This window comes from Xyrauchen texanus, chromosome 33 (assembly GCF_025860055.1).
Source record: "Xyrauchen texanus isolate HMW12.3.18 chromosome 33, RBS_HiC_50CHRs, whole genome shotgun sequence".
Taxonomy (NCBI): Eukaryota; Metazoa; Chordata; class Actinopteri; order Cypriniformes; family Catostomidae; genus Xyrauchen; species Xyrauchen texanus.
Window position 1 is genome coordinate 15,593,361 of NC_068308.1, and position 19,465 is coordinate 15,612,825.

General features: G+C 40.5%; 1 protein-coding gene across 1 annotated transcript; it reads left to right on the forward strand.

Moving 5' to 3' along the window:
* The first annotated feature begins 201 nt into the window (after positions 1 to 201).
* Positions 202 to 18,809, forward strand: hs3st3l (heparan sulfate (glucosamine) 3-O-sulfotransferase 3-like). The gene is made up of 2 exons (XM_052103176.1): positions 202 to 996; positions 17,432 to 18,809. The coding sequence occupies exons 1-2, from the start codon at positions 560 to 562 to the stop codon at positions 18,048 to 18,050; spliced, it is 1,056 nt and encodes a 351-aa protein (XP_051959136.1). The 5' UTR covers positions 202 to 559; the 3' UTR covers positions 18,051 to 18,809.
* Positions 18,810 to 19,465: the final 656 nt, after the last annotated feature.

The following is a 19,465-nucleotide window of genomic DNA, read 5'->3' on the forward strand; positions in this document are numbered from 1 at the left end:
ACTGTGACAGCATTTTCATTCTTAGGTGAAGTATTACTTTAATAAATGGATAATAAATCCCATACCACACACACTGGGCCTTCTCTGTTTAGACCTCATATAAAAACATCACAGTATCCAAATAATGTAAAAATAATGCATGCCATATTTCACCCCATGTTAACACCACCAGCTCATCTCGTGTATCTGTGTTGTCTCTGCAAGTTCAGCAGAATTAAACCCGCCTCCAGCCATGACCCTCCAATCAAAGGCCGAGAGCAGGACCAGGACAGGAATCCTACGGGACCCCTTGGCACAATCGGTGTTTTTCTGCTCCCCGTGCAAAGTATGGAAATACGACGGGAATAAATGCTCTAATCAATCTCTCTCACACATTGAAGCTCAAAACCAAACTGAGATTTTGAGACACTAGGAATGTCGCTCCGCACATTGTCCGGAATGGGAACGGCGATGTCTTCAGGACAAGAGGCTGTCATTCGCTCGCTCGGTTTCCAGCTCGTCAAAGTTAAACGAATAAAGTCCTGAGTAGAATGGACGTTTACAGACTGTTTTCAGCGGGATGGCAACTTTTAACATGCCACTCCTGGACATCCGGAGACTATTGCAGAAACTTGTAATCATGTTGTCCTTCAGCATTATATGCGTCTCTCTCATTTACCTTTTGCTGGGATGCTGCGAGTCGGACTTGGTGGACAGTTCCAAAAACTCACCGTTGCTTTTAACGGGATGGTACCGAGAGCGCCATAATAAGACCGTACTCAGAGAAATATTAACGGTGCCTGACTACGCGGAGGAAGATAGTGTAAATTCAACCAACAGCTCGGGGAAAGATTGGACCGCTATCCGGCGACTTCCACACGCTCTGATCATCGGAGTGAAGAAGGGAGGAACCAGAGCGCTTCTGGAATTCTTGAGACTTCATCCTGACATCCGAGCTCTTGGGTCCGAGCCGCATTTCTTTGACAGACACTATGCGCGTGGACTCAGCTGGTACAGGTAATAGTGGCACGGTGGTCACGTCTAACATTAGTGTCGTTGGTGTAGTGTTATAAGATTGTAAGTAGAGTTATTAATATGCAAGTGGTAGTTTTTTTTAATTCCACGTCGTTAGTGTTGTTTTTGTAGTTATATATCAGCCTGGTAACATGCAATGCGTAAACTGCAATTGGCAATAGGTATGTGTTCACATATTACATAAACACGTAGGGGAACAATTGTAAAATCTAAATTAACTGGTTTCATCCATACATATTTTTTTATTTTTCTTTATAAAATTATTTATTTAGACAATTATTGGATCTATGAACCAACCTGAATACATTCAGGTTGCACAAACAAAACTAATTTGAAGGTTTATATCAAGTAGAAATAGCTCCCATGTAACAATTGCAGGGCACTACTTTTTAGTGTTGGTAGCTTACTTCTGAAATGTAATCTGGTACTGATTAAAAATGACACAATTAAAATTGTACCCAGCAATGTAATGTTTTAGATTTTTGGAAGTTAAAATAAATCTAATCTGATTACCTTTGGATTACTTTTTGCATTTTTTATGAAAATCTAATTTGAAGTGTATATTAACTAATTTGCACTAATTTCTTTAAAAAGGGTTAAATATGAAATCAAACAGCAGTTTGTATCTCTTTTTGACCCTGTTTCCCCCTGGTATTAAGATGTGTTTCGGGTGATCCAATCACATGTGGTCAGCCATAAATACAGGTCTAGATGGGGTGTAACAGGTTTTGTGATCGGATCGCATTTCAGGTGTAAAGGCTAATCCGTCCTTTGTGCTTCCTGGCGGCCCTCACTTGTCAATCAACCGCTGCCCTAGTTTAAACTTTGCCATTTATGACCGGCTTTAAAAGGAAATAACCATCCAATCTGAAATGTAAAAAAAGCGGATACATACTCAATCATGAGAGCTTCACGGATCTGTCTGATATCAAATCAATGACAAGCACGAACACCTGAAGCTCCTTTACTACAGGTAATACAGTAGAAAGACAGATAATTCTGCTTGACATGTTGCGTTTGTGCATAGATTAACTTTGCACAATGTGTATCAAATACTGTACATATTGATGTACGTCAAGTGGTCACATGAAAGCATTTAAGTGACCAGGTGTAAACAGAGATATGTTTCACCTGACCACATGTGATCGGATCACCTGAAACGCATCTTAATACCAGGTTTGAAACAGGGTTTTTAAATCAAGTCTGATAATGTAATCCACATGTACTCACATAGATTACATATAATCCATTACCCAATACTGAATGTAGGCTATACTTGCACACTTTCCAAGCCAAATTTGGAACTTTGCCTTTATTACTTGTGTCGTAGCATTCTTTATTTGCAGGTTCCTTTTAATAAAAGCTACATGAATAATTGTAAATGTAAACATGTAATATGTGGACACTGTAAAGTAAAGTGTTACCCCCACTGTTACAATTCCACACACAGATTAGAGCTTACTATATACTGCCCTAAAGTAAGTGCGAGTTTCACCATTGCGTGACCTTGATGCAATCTACTCTCAAAAGTCCATTATAGATGAACATAAGCGTATTATTTGATGAGGCGTGGTATCAATAGAACAGTAGGCTGTATGATATTCATAAAGGAGTGAAAGAAATAATACCATCTGGCCATTGCAATCCACTGAGTGGGGCTGGATATAAGTTGGCAGTGTTAATCGTCTCTGGAGCTGTTGCCAGATCTTGCTTTTAACCTTGCAATTTGTGTCTCAATTGTACCAGGAGTTTGTGTTTGAAAGACTATATGGCTCAATTTGAAATATGTCTTGTCTAGTTTCATCATTGGAAGCTCCTGGCATGCTGAATGATGTAAAAGCAACTGACAGATTTAGCTGATTGGGTTGTGGGAGACACTAATGTCGTGTGGCCTTGTATTGTTAGGCATCAGATCAATTATTTATTTGTTTGCTGGTCAACAGAATACAGTGACTGGTTGATCAAAAAGCCCATCAGATATTCTGTCAGTGTCCTCAATATAGTCACACCATTCAATTTTATGGTTGACTGTTCAGAGAGTTGACAAAACTCAATTACTTATCTTTAAAGCAGTTGATCGATTGTTTTGTCAATTCACAATTGGCTTGCTTAGTGCATATAATTAGTCTATGCTCAGATTAATTGGTCAATACACTGAAAATGGTTTTGAAATCTGAACAATTATGTGATTGTCATTTGACGTATTGCCTGGAAGGATATTGCTTTGATATTCAATTGGGTGTATGCATTTGTGTGATGTTGGAACAAAAATACCCTGTGTTATGCTCAGAGGGTCTCTTTGAGCAGAGAAGAGGCAGATTGTCATCAGGCTGGGACCAGATGGACCTCACAGCATGACAGGCCACTTGACATTATTGTGAGACCTGTCAATTGATCTCTAACCTGAGTCACTTTTTCCACCAAACATAATGATCTGTGCCAGGGACTTTATATGGTCAGAGGACCTATAGATATCTGGCCAAACACTAATTCTGAGTCCACAGTGATTTATACGGACCTAATGGAATGGACAAGTCATTAATCTTGTTATCAAGGGTAGATTAAATCTGTAGGTGTAAGTGAGGGGGTGGGATGCTGGTCTCATAATCTCAATTCAGATATTTAAGAAAGACAGTAAAGTTTGGATAAGATCTGAAACAAGAATGAAGTGATAGATGGATGTTCTCTCCTTATAGTGTTTCTTCAATTGATTGGCCCAATGCTTGACCTTGAGTTCATGCAAGAATTAAACCAGTTAGATTTGGTCATTGCAGATTCAGTTACAGTGAGCAAGAGTCTTTTTCCTGCCGATGCACAATCTGTACAGAGACTCTGAGTTCATGTTTCAGATGCCAACACTGCCACTTTCCTTTAAAGAAATCTATTTGCTGGAAGTCACCTTCAATTCCGCATCAGATAGATCCGCTGTATTCAAGTTCAATAGAGAACTGTCAATGGTCCAAGGGGATAGTAGAACTATATTTGAGATTAAAACAAAATATCTTACATCATTATTAACCATCCCCTGTATCCTTGTGAGAGCTTTTAAACATAAATGTACATTTGCAGCTTTTGCAGTCTAGAAACACATCAATATAATTGATTCAAAGGTATACTGGAGGGACTTGCTGAACCTAAAATGGCAAGAAATTTCCTGTAACCATCTGGTAAAAAAAACATTGTGTATTTTATAAGTCCTTCTGGAATGGACTCTTGTGATAATAATGCTGTATCACTCCTAGGGGTGAGCTGTAATTTGATTTACTAGTTTTGCATCTGATGTCATCCTATTGTGAGGATTATTTTGCAATTCATAGAAAAGTATGTGAGCATTCTTGTTACTTTTATAACAATTTAGGCTTTTTCCAAGAAGAGTTTTTTTTATGATGATTAATAATTGATGCGTTCTGTCAATATGAGCAGTGCCTCTACTTCCCAAATGTATTATGAATATACTCATCAAAATAGTGGCCACGAGTAGGACGATAATAATAGAGGAATAGAAAAACATTTATATTATTTTACAGTGAAAATAGTTAGGTTTGTAACGAACACTTAAACAAGTAAATTACCACATGCCTTTCAAACAGACAGCAATGAAGTAAGGCATGTAACAAAACAAAAACAAAAATACAAAAAAAAACATGGTCAGGGCAGATCTGACTGCCAGTTGTTAAATACTGTTCGATAATTATAGCCAATGGAAGAATATGGTAGCCTGGCATGAAACTAGTTCTGTTTATGAGTGTTTATGGTTACTAGATGTCTTTGTATAAGTGTACTGTATGCACACTATGAAATCAACATAAGGCTTAGATGCTCCATTGGCAATTCAGCTCTCATTAGGTGCCTCAGGGGAGCAGGAATGGGGAGGTAACGTCTGAGCCCCTTATGATGGATGTTTCTGGGATGTGGACAGGGCACAGTTACAACTGACTGGGTCTTCAATGGCCTCTGTATGCAAAGAAACCAACACACAAATTCACACACTTCATAATTCCCATTGTCTAACTGTTTACATGTGCCTTCTCTACTTTTATGTGTGTGAAGCTTATCAGAAATGATTGCATGGATATAATTATCACCTTAATTAAATTGACCAAAAATAAAATGGACAACTGTTAAGAAAACATGTATTTTCTGCTGGTTCTGTGCAAAGTGTAAGTAGCGGAAAATGTGTTTTTATTTCATTAATATATATCTATATATATAGATATATATTCAAACAATGGATGTGGAACTGTAAGAGAACAGTTTGAGTGTTTAAAAAACATAATCTGTCCCATTTCATGCTTATCAACATTCCCAAGTCATTTTTTATTACATTTAAAATAGAAATAAATGTATCATCCTATTAAACAGATTCATTGGAATGAAAGAAATGCGTATCACATCCATTGCTGTAGTTGATGCCAGGACAGAAGACAGGGTAATTGCCTCACATCTGTTTGTGCACAGCAAGCTGCTGATGAGGCCATAGAGTGACCCATCTACAAACTCCACCTGCCACCCCCACACCAGCTGAGACCCAAATTATCATACCCCCATCATGATCAATACCCAGGGCACCATTTGGTTTATTCAGTATACCTCAGAGAGGCCCAGCCAAATGCAGCCTCAATTAGAGGAGACCTATCCACTGGCTCCTTTGGGCTGTTGTGATTGTGGAAAACAATGAAGCAGCGTCAAAGATTACAGAGAATCCATATTGCTTAGATTGATCTTGATTTTCTGTGAGCACTTTACAAACAAAGACATACCTGTCCACTAAATCCAGACCTAGCTCTTGATTCTTCAATGACAATTTTGTTCTGTTATCTTTCAGCTTTTATGACCTCATATTAATTGAGAAACTACCAGTCTAGTCTCACAGACTGAAAGTTACTTTAACCACATTTTAGCAAAAATGTAGGACACTATTGGTTAGGTTTAGGCTAAAAACATTCAAACATCCATCTAATATTCACCTTAAAAACCTCATCTGAGAACTCTTCTGAACAAGAACTCTTCTGCTTAGGAGAGCCAACAAGCTTAGCATAAGAAAGCGTAGCGCGGCAGTCCTATATACGTAGAATTTTTTTTAATGGCATAATTTCACTTGAGTTTGGAGACCCCTGCTGGACATTTCACTGGGAAACTGCAGCCATATGTGTAATGAAGCACGTAATTTTGGTTTGCAAATATTTTGCCATTGTCACATAATTTAATGAGATCTGGCTGTAAACTACGGCAGCGTCTGAAAGCTGGAAAATGCTGCTTTTGGAGACTGTATAAAGAGGTAAGCTGAAAATAAGGTGCTTTTTAAACTGTTCTGAGCCCAGTTTTCTTAGAGTTACATTTATTAAGAAACGTTGTCGGTTAAGCCATTAGTCAGCAGCCTAAGCTTTCAGATGCAGTACACATTAAATACATGTACTTTAAAATATTAATTTGTCACACTGCAGGACTGTTTGAAATATTCTTGTGAAGACAAAAAGTTGCTAAAATAGTGAAAAGAATTGGTGACCTAAGTTATGTACTTTCCCTCACATTCATATAAATGCCATTTATTTCGTTTTTGTTTTTATAACCATTAACTAATGTTCCAAAAACATTCTAGGAACCAAAAGTTGTTAGTTAGGTACACATTTTATATGGGCAAGCCAAAGTGACTTAGAACCCTTACGTGGTGGTCTGCCTGCGGGTTCAGTGGGTCCCATTTCCTGAAAGAAAAATAACACAATAAATTATTTTTTGAGCTGAGTTTCATTGGCTTTACCTCATTATCTGTGAATAACATGTAAAAGAACGCATTTTCATTGAATGCACATGAATGCCAAAAATTTCTGAAGCCATTATCTGTATCTGTATCTGTTCATATGGCAACATGATCTGTCTCTGTATTCAGATAGAACTGGATGGAGGTGGGTCTTAAACCGGAAGTGCGTTAAAACTAAATTAAATGCCTATTTTAAAATGTTACTCTTTAGATTCTATGAATAAAATATGACTTGTATACAGGGTAGGGAGGGTTACTTTTGAAATGTATTCCACTACAGATTACAGAATAAATGCTGTAAAATGTAATTTGTAACGTATTTGTTACGTTTGGCAGAGAGAGGCAGATGAGGAGTGAGGATCTACGTGCAGTACTTTTTAATGAGATGAGCAAAAAGGGTGAACAGGATAACTAAAATAAAATAACACCAGGAACAAACAAAACAACCATGAGGGGAAAACACAACATAAACATGAAAAACCATCAAAGGAGAGTACGGGCAGGATTTAAACATACAGACTATCATGACATGCACAAACAACGATCGACAGGGGAAAGGAAAACAAACAGGGTTTAAATACACAAGGTAATGAGGCTCAAATGACAAACAGGTGAAAACAATGATGAAAGCTGGCAGTGATGAGGGCCGGGAATTGTGGGAAGTGTAGTTTTAGACAAAGACAAGTGAAACACAGGGCAGACAACAAGGGAATCGTGACATAACCCCCCCTCAAAAGGAACGGATTCCAGACGATCCAAAAAAAAAAACACAAAAAAAACTAAATCATCCAAGGAGTGAAGGGGGGGGGGCTAGCAGACAAAAGAAGGTACACAAGGGGCAAACAGACAGACCAAGGGGGCACAAGGGGCAGACAGGCAGTCCAAGGGGGCACAGAGGACAAGAAGGCAGTCCAAGGGGAGCACACGGGGCAGACAGGAAGTCCAGGGGGCACAGAGGGCAAGAAGCCAGTCCAAGGGGGCACAGAGGGCAAGAAGGCAGTCCAAGGGGCAGGGACAGGTTCAGGAGGCCTGGGAGGCAGCCACAGGACAGGGACAGGTTCAGGAGGCCTGGGAGGCGGCCACAAGACAGGGATAGGTTTAGAAGGCGGCCACAGGGCAGGGACAGGTTCAGGAGGCCTGGGAGGCGGCCACCGGACAGGGACAGGTTCAGGAGGCGGCCACAGGACAGGGACAGGTTCAGGAGGCGTAGCTGAGGTAGGCTCTGGAGACGAAGCTGAGGGAGGCTCTGGAGGCTCAGGAGGTGGAGCTGAGGGAGGCTCGGGAGGCCCAGGGGCCTCAGGAGGCAGAGCTGTGGGAGGCAGATCCATGGAAAGCTCTGGAGGCTCAGGGGCGGAGCCGTGGGAGGCTCAGGAGGCGGAGCCGAGGGCGGAGCCAAGGGAGGCTCTGGAGGCTCAGGAGGCGGAGCCGGGGGAGGTGGCGCCGTAGGAGGTGGCGCCGTAGGAGGCTTTAGAGGCGGAGGCCTGGAAGACACTGGAGGTGGAGCCAAGGGAGGTGGCGCTGTAGGAGGCTCTAGAGGCGGAGGCCTGGAAGGCTCTGGAGGTGGAGCCGTGGGAGGTGGCGCCATAGGAGGTGGACCCGTAGGAGGCTTTAGAGGCGGAGGCCTGGAAGACACTGGAGGTGGAGCCGAGGGAGGTGGCGCCGTAGGAGGCTCTAGAGGCAGAGGCCTGGAAGGCTCTGGAGGCGGAGCCATGGAAGGCTCTGAAGGCGGAGCCATGGAAGGCTCTGGAGGCGGAGCCATAGGAGGTGGCGCCGTAGGAGGCTTTAGAGGCGGAGGCCTGGAAGACACTGGAGGCTCGAGAGGCGGAGCCTTGGAAGGCTCGAGGGGCGCTGGCTCTTGGACGGTCATGGCTACTGACGCTGGCTCAGGGGCGGTCGAGGCTACAGGCGCTGGCTCAGGGGCGGTCGAGGCTACAGGCGCTGGCTCTGGGGCGGTCGAGGCTACAGGCGCTGGCTCTGGGGCGGTCGAGGCTACAGGCGCTGGCTCTGGGGCGGTCGAGGCTACAGGCGCTGGCTCTGGGGCGGTCGAGGCTACAGGCGCTGGCTGCTTGGCCGAGGTAGGCAGAGGTTGGAGGGCAGAGGCCTTTCCTTTTCTCCTCCTTCTCCGGGTGGACGAGACTGGCAACACAGACCGTGGCAGGCGTGGGCGCTGGCTCACAGACCGTGGCTGGTGTGGGCGCTGGCTCGCTGACCGTGGCTGGCGTGAGCTGGGAAGCTGAAGCCTTTCTTCTCCTCCTCCTCCGAGCGGCAGGTGGTAATCAAGGCAGGCATGGGGGTTGGCTTGCTGGCAGGTGGGGCAGGCGAAACAGGACGAGCCATGGACGACTGGAGGGTCACCACTGTGGGAGGAGAGGCAGGATCCTCCTCCACAACATCCACAGTGAATGGCGAGCCGCATGCCAGCAGCGTCTCCTCCACAAAACTGCAGAGCGTCCAGCCGCGCGTCGCCGGTGGCAACCGCTCTTTGAGCGAACCGGTCAGGTTATCCCGGAAGAACACCACCAGGGAGGAGTCAGGGAAGTCAGTGGCCCTCGCTAGGTCCAGGAAGTCTCTAACATGGTCCTCCACCGGGCGGCTTCCTTGCCTCAAATTCAGGAGGCGGCAGTTTGCCTGAAAAACCGCTAGATCCATAGGTGGTCGATCGTTCGGTTACGTTTGGCAGAGAGAGGCAGATGAGGAGTGAGGATCTACGTGCAGTTCTTTTTAATGAGATGAGCAAAAAGGGTGAACAGGATAACTAAAATAAAATAACACCAGGAACAAACAAAACAACCACGAGGGGAAAACACAACATAAACATGAAAAACCATCAAAGGGGAGTACGGGCAGGATTTAAACATACAGAATATCATGACATGCACAAACAACTATCGACAGGGGAAAGGAAAAAAACAGGGTTTAAATACACAAGGTAATGAGGATCAAATGACAAACAGGTGAAAACAATGATGAAAGCTATCAGTGATGAGGGCCGGGAATTGTGGGAAGTGTAGTTTTAGACAAAGACAAGTGAAACACAGTGCAGACAACAAGGGAATCGTGACAGTATTCTGTTAGATTCCTCAAGATCAGTAATGTATTCTAAATACTTTGGATTACTTCTTCAGCACTGGTAGATTTTTTTCACTTGTTTTGTCTATTAAAACTCTGCCAGTACAGTAAGACAAAATACACACGTTAAAAATATATTCTCTGAAAAACCTAAATATCTTATGCAGTGTTGTTTCTAAAAAAAAAATATTAAATTGATCATGTTTTAAGGATTTTTTAATTTTTTTACAGGAAAACAATACAAAAATTATGATTGAGAATCCGATTTTTGCCCTAATATCAAAGGTCTTACTAGAAAAAATAAATTATGTTCTAACGTGAATTTTCTTGATAAAAAAGATGATCGTTCCTGGTAACGTGCATGTAAAATGGCTAGAAATATCATTTTAGCTTAGCGTAAAGCTGACAATTTACACAAGGTTTATTTCTATTTCTTTATTTCTATTACTTCTCTGTCTGCTCGTATGAATGTAACACATCATAAGAAAGTTTCACCGCTGTTGAAATGTAATTTGGATCACATAATTTATATGTAAAACATTTTTTATCTGAAAGGACTAAATATTAAATTAAACAAATGACAATAAAATGCAAAGTAATCTGTTCAGTAATTAAAATACTTTTTGAATGTAACTGTATTCTAATTACCAATTATTTAAATTGTAACTGTAGTGGAATACAGTTACATATATTTTATATTTTAAATACTTAATCCCATTACACGTATTCTGTTACTCACCAACCCTGCTGGTATATGCCTTTTCACAATAATTGCCTAATAATAATAAAAATAATAATAATAATTATTATTATTATACAATTTTTTTTTTTAAGAAATATTATATTATAATTTTTTTTCTTACCATAGGAAGCTGAATTTGTAGGCTACTGTGGAATATGTTGTTAACTGTGGTTTCTCCTTGTATTTCAGATATTAATATCTGCATGAAACAGAATTTCGTTTGTCTGTGCATTTATAACAACATTATTCTGAAGGCAGGAGGTGTCAAGAAAAATGTGAAATGTCAAGCACACATTTGGCTGTGAATAATGAATACAAATACAAACATTAAAAGAAAAGTAAATCATTATAGCCTACATAAAGGTGAAAGTCAATTAAATCAATCAGGAATTTTTGTAAGACACCATTATTTAGTTAAATAATAATAATAATAATAATAATAATAATGTTAACTTTATATAGTGCCTTACCAGAGGTAGCACAGTTTAAAGAAGAAGAAGAAAAAAAAAGATGGAGCATGTTTCAGTTTCTTTGTTTTACATAAGGAGGAATATTCCTAATAGATGAATACACTATGGGGCATTTAAACCTTTATGGAGCATTTTAACTTTTTGGGGGTCTTAATCAGATAATTTCCTTAAAGGTGCAAGATGTATCAATTTTCATGTAATATTAGCATTTTTTTTTGCCAATGTGTGAATGGCTTGTAATGCAACTTAAAAAATGAGCCCTTCCCGGACTTCCTAGTTAGCCTATTAAAGCCTGTTGTCTGATTTTCATGCGTGCTCCCGAGAGCCTTGCCTCAGACAGTACAAACAAACTGCAACAGTAGGTAAAGTTATCTTAGAGATGGAATCCTGCAAACGATAAAAAACGTATGTACTGAATCCCATCTGGCTAAGCGGGAATGTGATCGTGGTCGAGCGAAAACTAGAGTGAACATCGGCAGGGCATTTGATTTCTGTTAGGTCAGGAAATTAACATCGCGCTCAGGTTTAGGCTATAAACGAATACATGGGAATCACGTGTGAATTGTGTGATACATTAGCAAAGACATTTTAAGAAGTGGAAAGTGTATGATGTTGTATCTTAATGTTTCAATTGATAAGCTCCAGATGCGCACAATTAACAGAGACTGCAAACGACCGTGCCTGTCTGATCTGAAATCATAATGTGCGGATTTTCATTCATAAGGTTTACACTTTCGAAATATTGGCCACACAGATTCATAAATTCTTTGTAATTTTTTATATGTTTATTTATAATGTCATTTTATCCTTGTGCTTTTTGGATAATCAGTCATACGAATATTTTTTATATTATATGGATGAATCCGTTATTCATTTTGAAGTCATTATTTATGCATTTCCTAGTAAGGTATTCGGCTTCGGGCACATCCCTAATGTGGACTCTTGAGACAATATAACACAGTTCCACTGTTCTACTGTTTCACCTAAGACAAGACGAGCCCAGAGAAGTCGGCAGTGCTTCTGAACAGTGTTGATGTATGGCTTCTGCTTTGCATAGTAAAGTCTTAACTGGCATCTGTGGATGCAGCGGCGAATTGTGCCGACTAACAAAGGTTTACTAAAGTTACTGTATCTCAATCCCATGTTCATTATATCTATTACAGATGAATGATGTTTTTTAAGACAGTGAGGTCTGAGGGATCAGAGATCGCACACATTCAGAAGTGGGTTTCTTGTTGCCCTTTACACACCGAGATTTGACAAGTTTTCTTGAATCTTTTAACTATATTGTGACCTGTACAGGTTAAAATGCCCAAAATCCTCCCAATTTGTCTTTGGGGAACATTGTTCTCAAAGTATTGGATTATTTGCTGAAGCATCTGTTGGCAAATTGTCAAGTCTTGAATGATCCTTGCTCTTGAAGGACTAGGCTTTTTTTAGAGGCCCCTTATACAGTATACAGTGTGGTGCTTTCAACATAGCAAATAGCATTTTTCATTCTGTCCCTTTTTCGGAATTGGGGTTGTATTAGAAATATGGTGTTTTGGAGTGTAGAATGAGGATGAATATGAGGATAATTGTCCAAATATGAGGATTATATCTAAATTCTGAGTCCTGCAGTGAATTGAAAGAAGAGAATGAGACTGACTCTCAGCCAGTCCCAAGACCAGTCAGTCAGCAGCCAGTACCAGAACCAGTCATGTATTCTGTCCAAATTGCTTACAATTGATATCTAAGATGCTTAGTCAGCACCAAAGCATTTAGTATTAAGTTTTTATGCAAATTTTGATAACAGTAAGTGCACTAGAAAAATGACGTCGTTACTTGAAGAAATACCCATTCTTGATGTAAAAAATGGAATTGCTTCAACAAAAAACTTTCCTATCTGTAACTGCATTTTCACTTATTGAATTTCACAATAATCTGTCATCCCTCCTATTCAAAACAAAAATTATAATTTTACTTGCAAAATATGCTTTGCTAATATGATCAGTGTTGGGTGAGTTACTTAAAAAAAGTCATTAAAATTACAAATTTCTTCTCTAAATTTGTAATCAGATTACTGACTTTACCGATTACCTATCTAAAACAAGTAATCACATTACTAATTACTTTTAAATTACTTTCTAAAACACTTTTCACAGAAAAGCTTTTGTTTTCCACTCTAAGAATTTAAATAATGCCTATATTTCCTCCTTGTTCATTGACTCTTTAGGAGGCAAACAACCATTGTGTAAAACAGCTCAAGGATGGGGCAAGGAGGAGGCGAGAACCGGCTTTTCAACATAAATAATATTTTAATGAAAAACTTAACAGTACACATAAACAAACACACATGGCGGACATGTCCGCTAACGATCTCTCTCTCTCGCACAGCCCTCTGCTGTCGGCCTTTAAACCTCAGGGACAGATAATTAGCCTAATACGGGACCGGGCGCGCAGGATCACGACCCGACCCCGCCCTCCACCCTGCCACATTCCTCCCTCGTTCTCTCAGGCTGGGGAGCCCCCGGCCTGACGTACATCCCCCTCTTTCCCTGGGGGAGGGCGCGCCTTCCGCGCTGTCTGCCGGCAGGTCATCCCCATCTACCTGGACGAGGGAGGGGACAAGGGGAGGGAAACAGAACTAATTAAAATGGGGGGTACTTCCTGTAAGAGTGTAGTACCCCCCCAAAACTATAAATTTTAAGAGAGGTAAAGGCCAACGCAGAGCGACAGTGAGAGAGAGAGAGGAGAGAGAGAGATGAGAAAAAAAAACTCTTACTCGCCAGTTCTCCGATACGCCGCAGCTTGTTCCTCGGCCACTCCTCCACCCTTTGTCGGACGACAGCCGCGCCTCTCCGGGCGGATCCGCGGCAGTCCTCCAGCCCCTGGCGGACGGAACACCCCGCCGCGTTCCCGGGGACTAGAAGGGGTCTCCCCCGCCCCTGGCAGCGGTTCTCCCGCCCAGGCGGTCGGCAGTGAGCCCCTCCCCGCTCGCGGTCGGCGGTCTCCAACCCCGCCGCGTTTCAGCGGCCGGTAGGCGACTCCTCCGCCCCTGGCAGCGGTTCTCTCGCTCCAGGCGGTCGGCTAGAGCCCCTCCTCCCCTCGCGGTCGGCGGCCATCGTCCTCGCTCAGGCGGCTGGGCTCCTCGTCCCCCGGCAGATGGCCGCGGCTGCTCCGTTAGAGTGGACGGTAGTGGCGAGAACTCTACTGCGGCGTATCCCTCCTCCCTCCCGGGCTTTCGGCACCAGTGTAAAACAGCTCAAGGATGGGGCAAGGAGGAGGCGAGAACCGGCTTTTCAACATAAATAATATTTTAATGAAAAACTTAACAGTACACATAAACAAACACACATGGCGGACATGTCCGCTAACGATCTCTCTCTCTCGCACAGCCCTCTGCTGTCGGCCTTTAAACCTCAGGGACAGATAATTAGCCTAATACGGGACCGGGCGCGCAGGATCACGACCCGGCCCCGCCCTCCACCCTGCCACACATTGGCTGTCATAAAACACAAACAGATATACATATTAACATCATTCATGACTCTACATTCACTGTATAAAATTAGTTTAGAAATGTGTAAGCCAATTCAATTAATTGAAAGTCATTAACAGTGATCTGATTACAAGAATTTGAAATGTAATGTGCTACAAAATCTTTTGCACTGAAAACTTAATTAAATTACAGTAATTAATTACCCACAATTGGAATTTCAACTATAATAAATTAATTATAGGTATCTGTAATTAGGTTTTGAATTGAAATAAATGAAAGATATTTGTGAAATTCTACTAGTGAAAATGCAATTACAGATATCAAGAATTATGTTTTTTTACTAGATAAAATAAAAATGTTAATATCAAGAATGGGTATTTGCATAGTTAATGACATAATTTTTTACATAATTACTGAAATAAAAATGAGCATTTTCACTAGTACAAATGACATTCCTGATATCAAGAATAAGCATTTTAACTAGTGAAAATGTAATTGTTGATATCTATAATTCATATCCTGCATGTGATTATATGTTGAAAGAGCTTCTGATACATTTAATAAAATATAAACAATATAAACAGACATAGAACATATAAATTGGATTACTGACTTTTTCAAAATGTACTGCACATTTTAGCATCAAACACTCCACTGTATATTCAGTGTTTTTAAACACATTCCTCTGTTTCTTATTATTGTGAATAGTGAATGGAGAGCAGAAAGCACTCTTGCATTAGCTGGAGGGCAAAATCTCAGAGGACACACATAGAGTCCACTGCAAGTTTGAACCGGTCACATCAGTGAAAGCGAGTGAATAATTAATGGTGGGATCTAATAGACTGGCCCCATAATAGCCATAGGTAAACAGGGAAGTCTGTAGGCTAAGTGCTTTCTCAGATGAAGTCTTTGATACTGCAGGGAGGTCTTGGGATTGGCATAGCGGCACCAGGTGGATGCTAGACACTGGTGGTGGTTGAGGAGATTCACCCTATACTATGTAAAGCGCTTTGAGTGCCTAGAAAAGCACTATATAAATGTAAGGAATTGTTATTATTATTATTATAGGTGGTGTGCTTCTGTATTGGCAGGAGCTTGCATTGAAGGGATGCGGGTGGCACAGCAATGTAAGTCTGTCTCGTGCCAGAGGACACAGGAGGCATCATATGGCCTGTCCTCCGCGACCCATCTGAAGGGATGACAAACAGTAATTTGTCATCTCTTTGATGATATACAATTAGCTTTTTGGGTTCTCTTTTGTTGCTTTGGTTCATTACTATGAGACTTATACTAAATTATAAGGAAGGAATGTACATATAATACATCTATATAAAATATTTAGAAACTATAATATAATGCATTTTTAAATTACATTTAATAAAATGAATAAAAATTATTAAATGAAAATGACAATCTAACAAAAGCTTCCACTTTAAGTTTAAAACAAATGGGTTATCAGTTCAACTTCAGTTTGACTTTAAGCCTCATTTATTAGGATTATCTTATATACAGTAGAGAATAGTTTGTATAAGCCTATTTGTTTTTAAGGCCTAGTAAATAGCAAAAATGAATATATACAGGTCCAATGTGGATGGGCACAATTTGAATATGAAGAACACAGTATTTCTTCTTTGTTTCACTGTTTATATATTTCTTTGTTTGTGGGTGAATTGAAAAAAAGGTCACAGTTTGGTTCTTTTTAAGAGGAATCAAGTGTGAAAACCCCAGTAGCCATTTGATCAGTGTGAGCTCACAGTAAAATCGGAAAGAGTAGACCGACTTTTCTTTCGTCAAAATCATTATACGTTGACCGATATTTCGAAACACTGCCCCGGTGGCCAAATCGGTAGGTGTTGTAGGACAAATGGGCATGTGTGAGCTCCATTTATATCAAGGATAGTTTGCCAAAAGCTAGTAGTGAAGCAAGTTGTTTTAAGATTTACAGGATGTTATACAATGAATAGAAAAGAATATATTTATAGATTCTATCCCCCAATCCAATCCAAACACAAACATTACCTTAACCATTAGTGGAGGAAAAAAGTAATGTTAGATGGAAAAGTCAAACCTCCGAATCATGCTCGCCATTGATTATTCAAACGTGGTTACTGTGTGTCTTTGAGCCCTAGTCTCCCACGCAGATGATGCAACACACTGCCAATCGCACCAGGAAAGATAAATACACTGAAACCACTGCAAACATGTCTGATAAGAATGCAGTATGTCAGCCCATCGGCATACAGTTGCCGACTTTGTGATCGTGTTGTTTTGAAAAACATTACCTTTTTTTTATCTATCATAAATACAGTTCAAATCACAATTGCAATGTTTTTTTAAATAATCGCAATATGACTTTTTGACCTAATTGTGCAGCCCTACTTGATAGAGTTCTACTAGTAGTCCCTTAAATAGGCATTAGATGTGGCCATGTTGTACAGGCAGGTGGGGTGCAGCTGGACCATTAAACCGGTGGGCCTATGAGCCACTTAAAACAAATGAGTCCCATCTGCCAACGGTAAGAACAAGACACATGCATTCCATTTGTTTTTCCATGTATGTTGGTTACCCTCTGTGAGTGATGCCGGCTGCATATCTGCACGATAAGCAGCATTACAAATGCACATTTAGAGCATGAAGGGAACTGCCTGACTTCTTATTTAAACCCTAGAAGAGACCTGGGCTTATCTGCTTGAGGACAAAAGCCATGTCACCCCATTAGCTCAGTTTTGCTGGGCCAAAGAGCTGGTGCTGGTGCTGGGGATGTGATGTGATTTAGAAAATCAAAACTGTGTTGGCTGATCTTAGGACCGGTGTAAATAATTGATTGATGGCAGTAGGCTAGAAAAGCAAGTCCACTTTTCTTGATGACTTTCCTAACTCTTTTCTGTCTCTTTCAGGAGCATGATGCCCAAAGCTCTTGATGGGCAAATCGTAATGGAGAAGACGCCCAGATACTTTGTTACGCCAGAGACACCGGCCCGCATCCATGCCATGTCCCGGGATATCAAGCTAATTGTTGTGGTTCGGGACCCTATCACCCGCGCCATTTCAGACTACACACAGATAATTTCTAAAACCCCTGATATCCCTAGTTTTGAGAGCCTGACGTTTAAGAACAGAACCACAGGACAGATAGACTCTCTCTGGAGCCCTCTGTACATTGGACTGTACGCCAAGCACTTGGAGCGGTGGCTGGCCTACTTTCCTCTCTCGCAGATCCATTTTGTCCATGGAGAGAGACTGATAAGTGACCCGGCGGGCGAGCTGGGTCGCGTACAGGACTTTCTTGGTCTGCAGAGGATCATTACAGACAAACACTTCTACTTCAACAAGACAAAGGGATTTCCTTGCCTCAAAAAGCCAGAAGGCAGTAGCAAACCCCACTGTCTGGGCAACACCAAAGGCAGAACTCACCCTAAAATTGACCCAGAGGTCATTCTGAAACTTAGGGAATTCTACCAGCCCCACAGCATGAAGTTTTACCAAATGGCAGGCATGGACTTTGGATGGCAGTGAACATTTCTGACCATTATATCAAGGAACTCAAAGTCGCTTTTGCACAGTTGCAGTGGCAATTGGTTCTGTATTGGGAAACTATACACCATAGAGTGTGAGTTGATCAGTAAGAGGGCTGTTGTCTGTGAGAGCAGGCAAAATCATAATGTGATTGAAGAGAAAAACGAAATCTCCAGAATTCTTCATAGGTTTGTTGATGACTCCATAGCTGTTCAAATCAATGTATCATATCTTCCAGATTACACTGTGTGTCAGAATTCATATCAGAGTGTGGTTCAGATTGAGGGTGTGATAAGGAACATTAGTAGGAGCAGGGAACGGATAGCAATAACATCGTATAATTGTTTTCAACAGCACTTTTCTGCTCATTGTTTATGTGTTGATATCTAGTTTTTGCAGTCAAACAAGAGCTTGGGTGAAAAACAACATTCAATCATGATTCATGTTCAAAGATTGATGATGCCTAGCAAAATGTCATGATTTAAAATAAACTGTGTAGCATAGATATAACTTGTCATTGTTGCAGTCTTTAAACTAAACAGAAAGATTACATATTAAACCAACATATAACTGAGGCATTGCAGCACATTTGTGTACAGCAGTAGGTGCTGGTCTACAATATCATTCTATAGCCAATCTCTCAAACTGGTTTCATTCTCTGTTGTGATTGGTTGCAACTGGTAACTAACTAGTGTAGACAACATAAAAGAAAATGTTTACCTCTGCTTGCATGAATTTGCACTAGTTTGAAAAACAGTCCATAACAAAGAAAATAAATTATTTTAAGATCACGTGCTGTTGTTTTGTATTAATATATATATATATATATATATATATATATATATATATATATATATATATATATATATATATATATATAAAATACTATTTTGCTTCATGACAAAATTCCTCTTGGTGCTGTTGCTAAAATCAATATCCAAAAGATTGAAAGGACACATTTATGCTGCATAAGATGCATTTAAGTCCTTCAAATAGTGTAAAATGGATGAACCTGCACTACTGTATTGAATTGCAGTACAAAGAACCTTCCAGTGCATCGCAAGTCCACACGAGCTTCAGTAAAAAAAACATTGTCTGTAGCGCCACCCTCTGGCCTTAATAATACAATAAAATTTTTTGCAGGCGTGTAGAAATCCTAAGAGGAAAAACTGATCTAACTTTTAAGATAATACAAAATTAATTATGGATATTCTGATATAAGCTGACATGCATTTAACACTATTTGTCTGCAACATTTTTGTCTATACGTTTTACTATATACAACTTGTACATTAATGTAAAAAAGCATTTTAAATCTGTATATGGTTTATTATTGCACATTAAATGTAAACATTTTATTTTGGCAGTATAAAGACTCAAAAACAGTTAATAAATACATGGAATAAATAAAATAA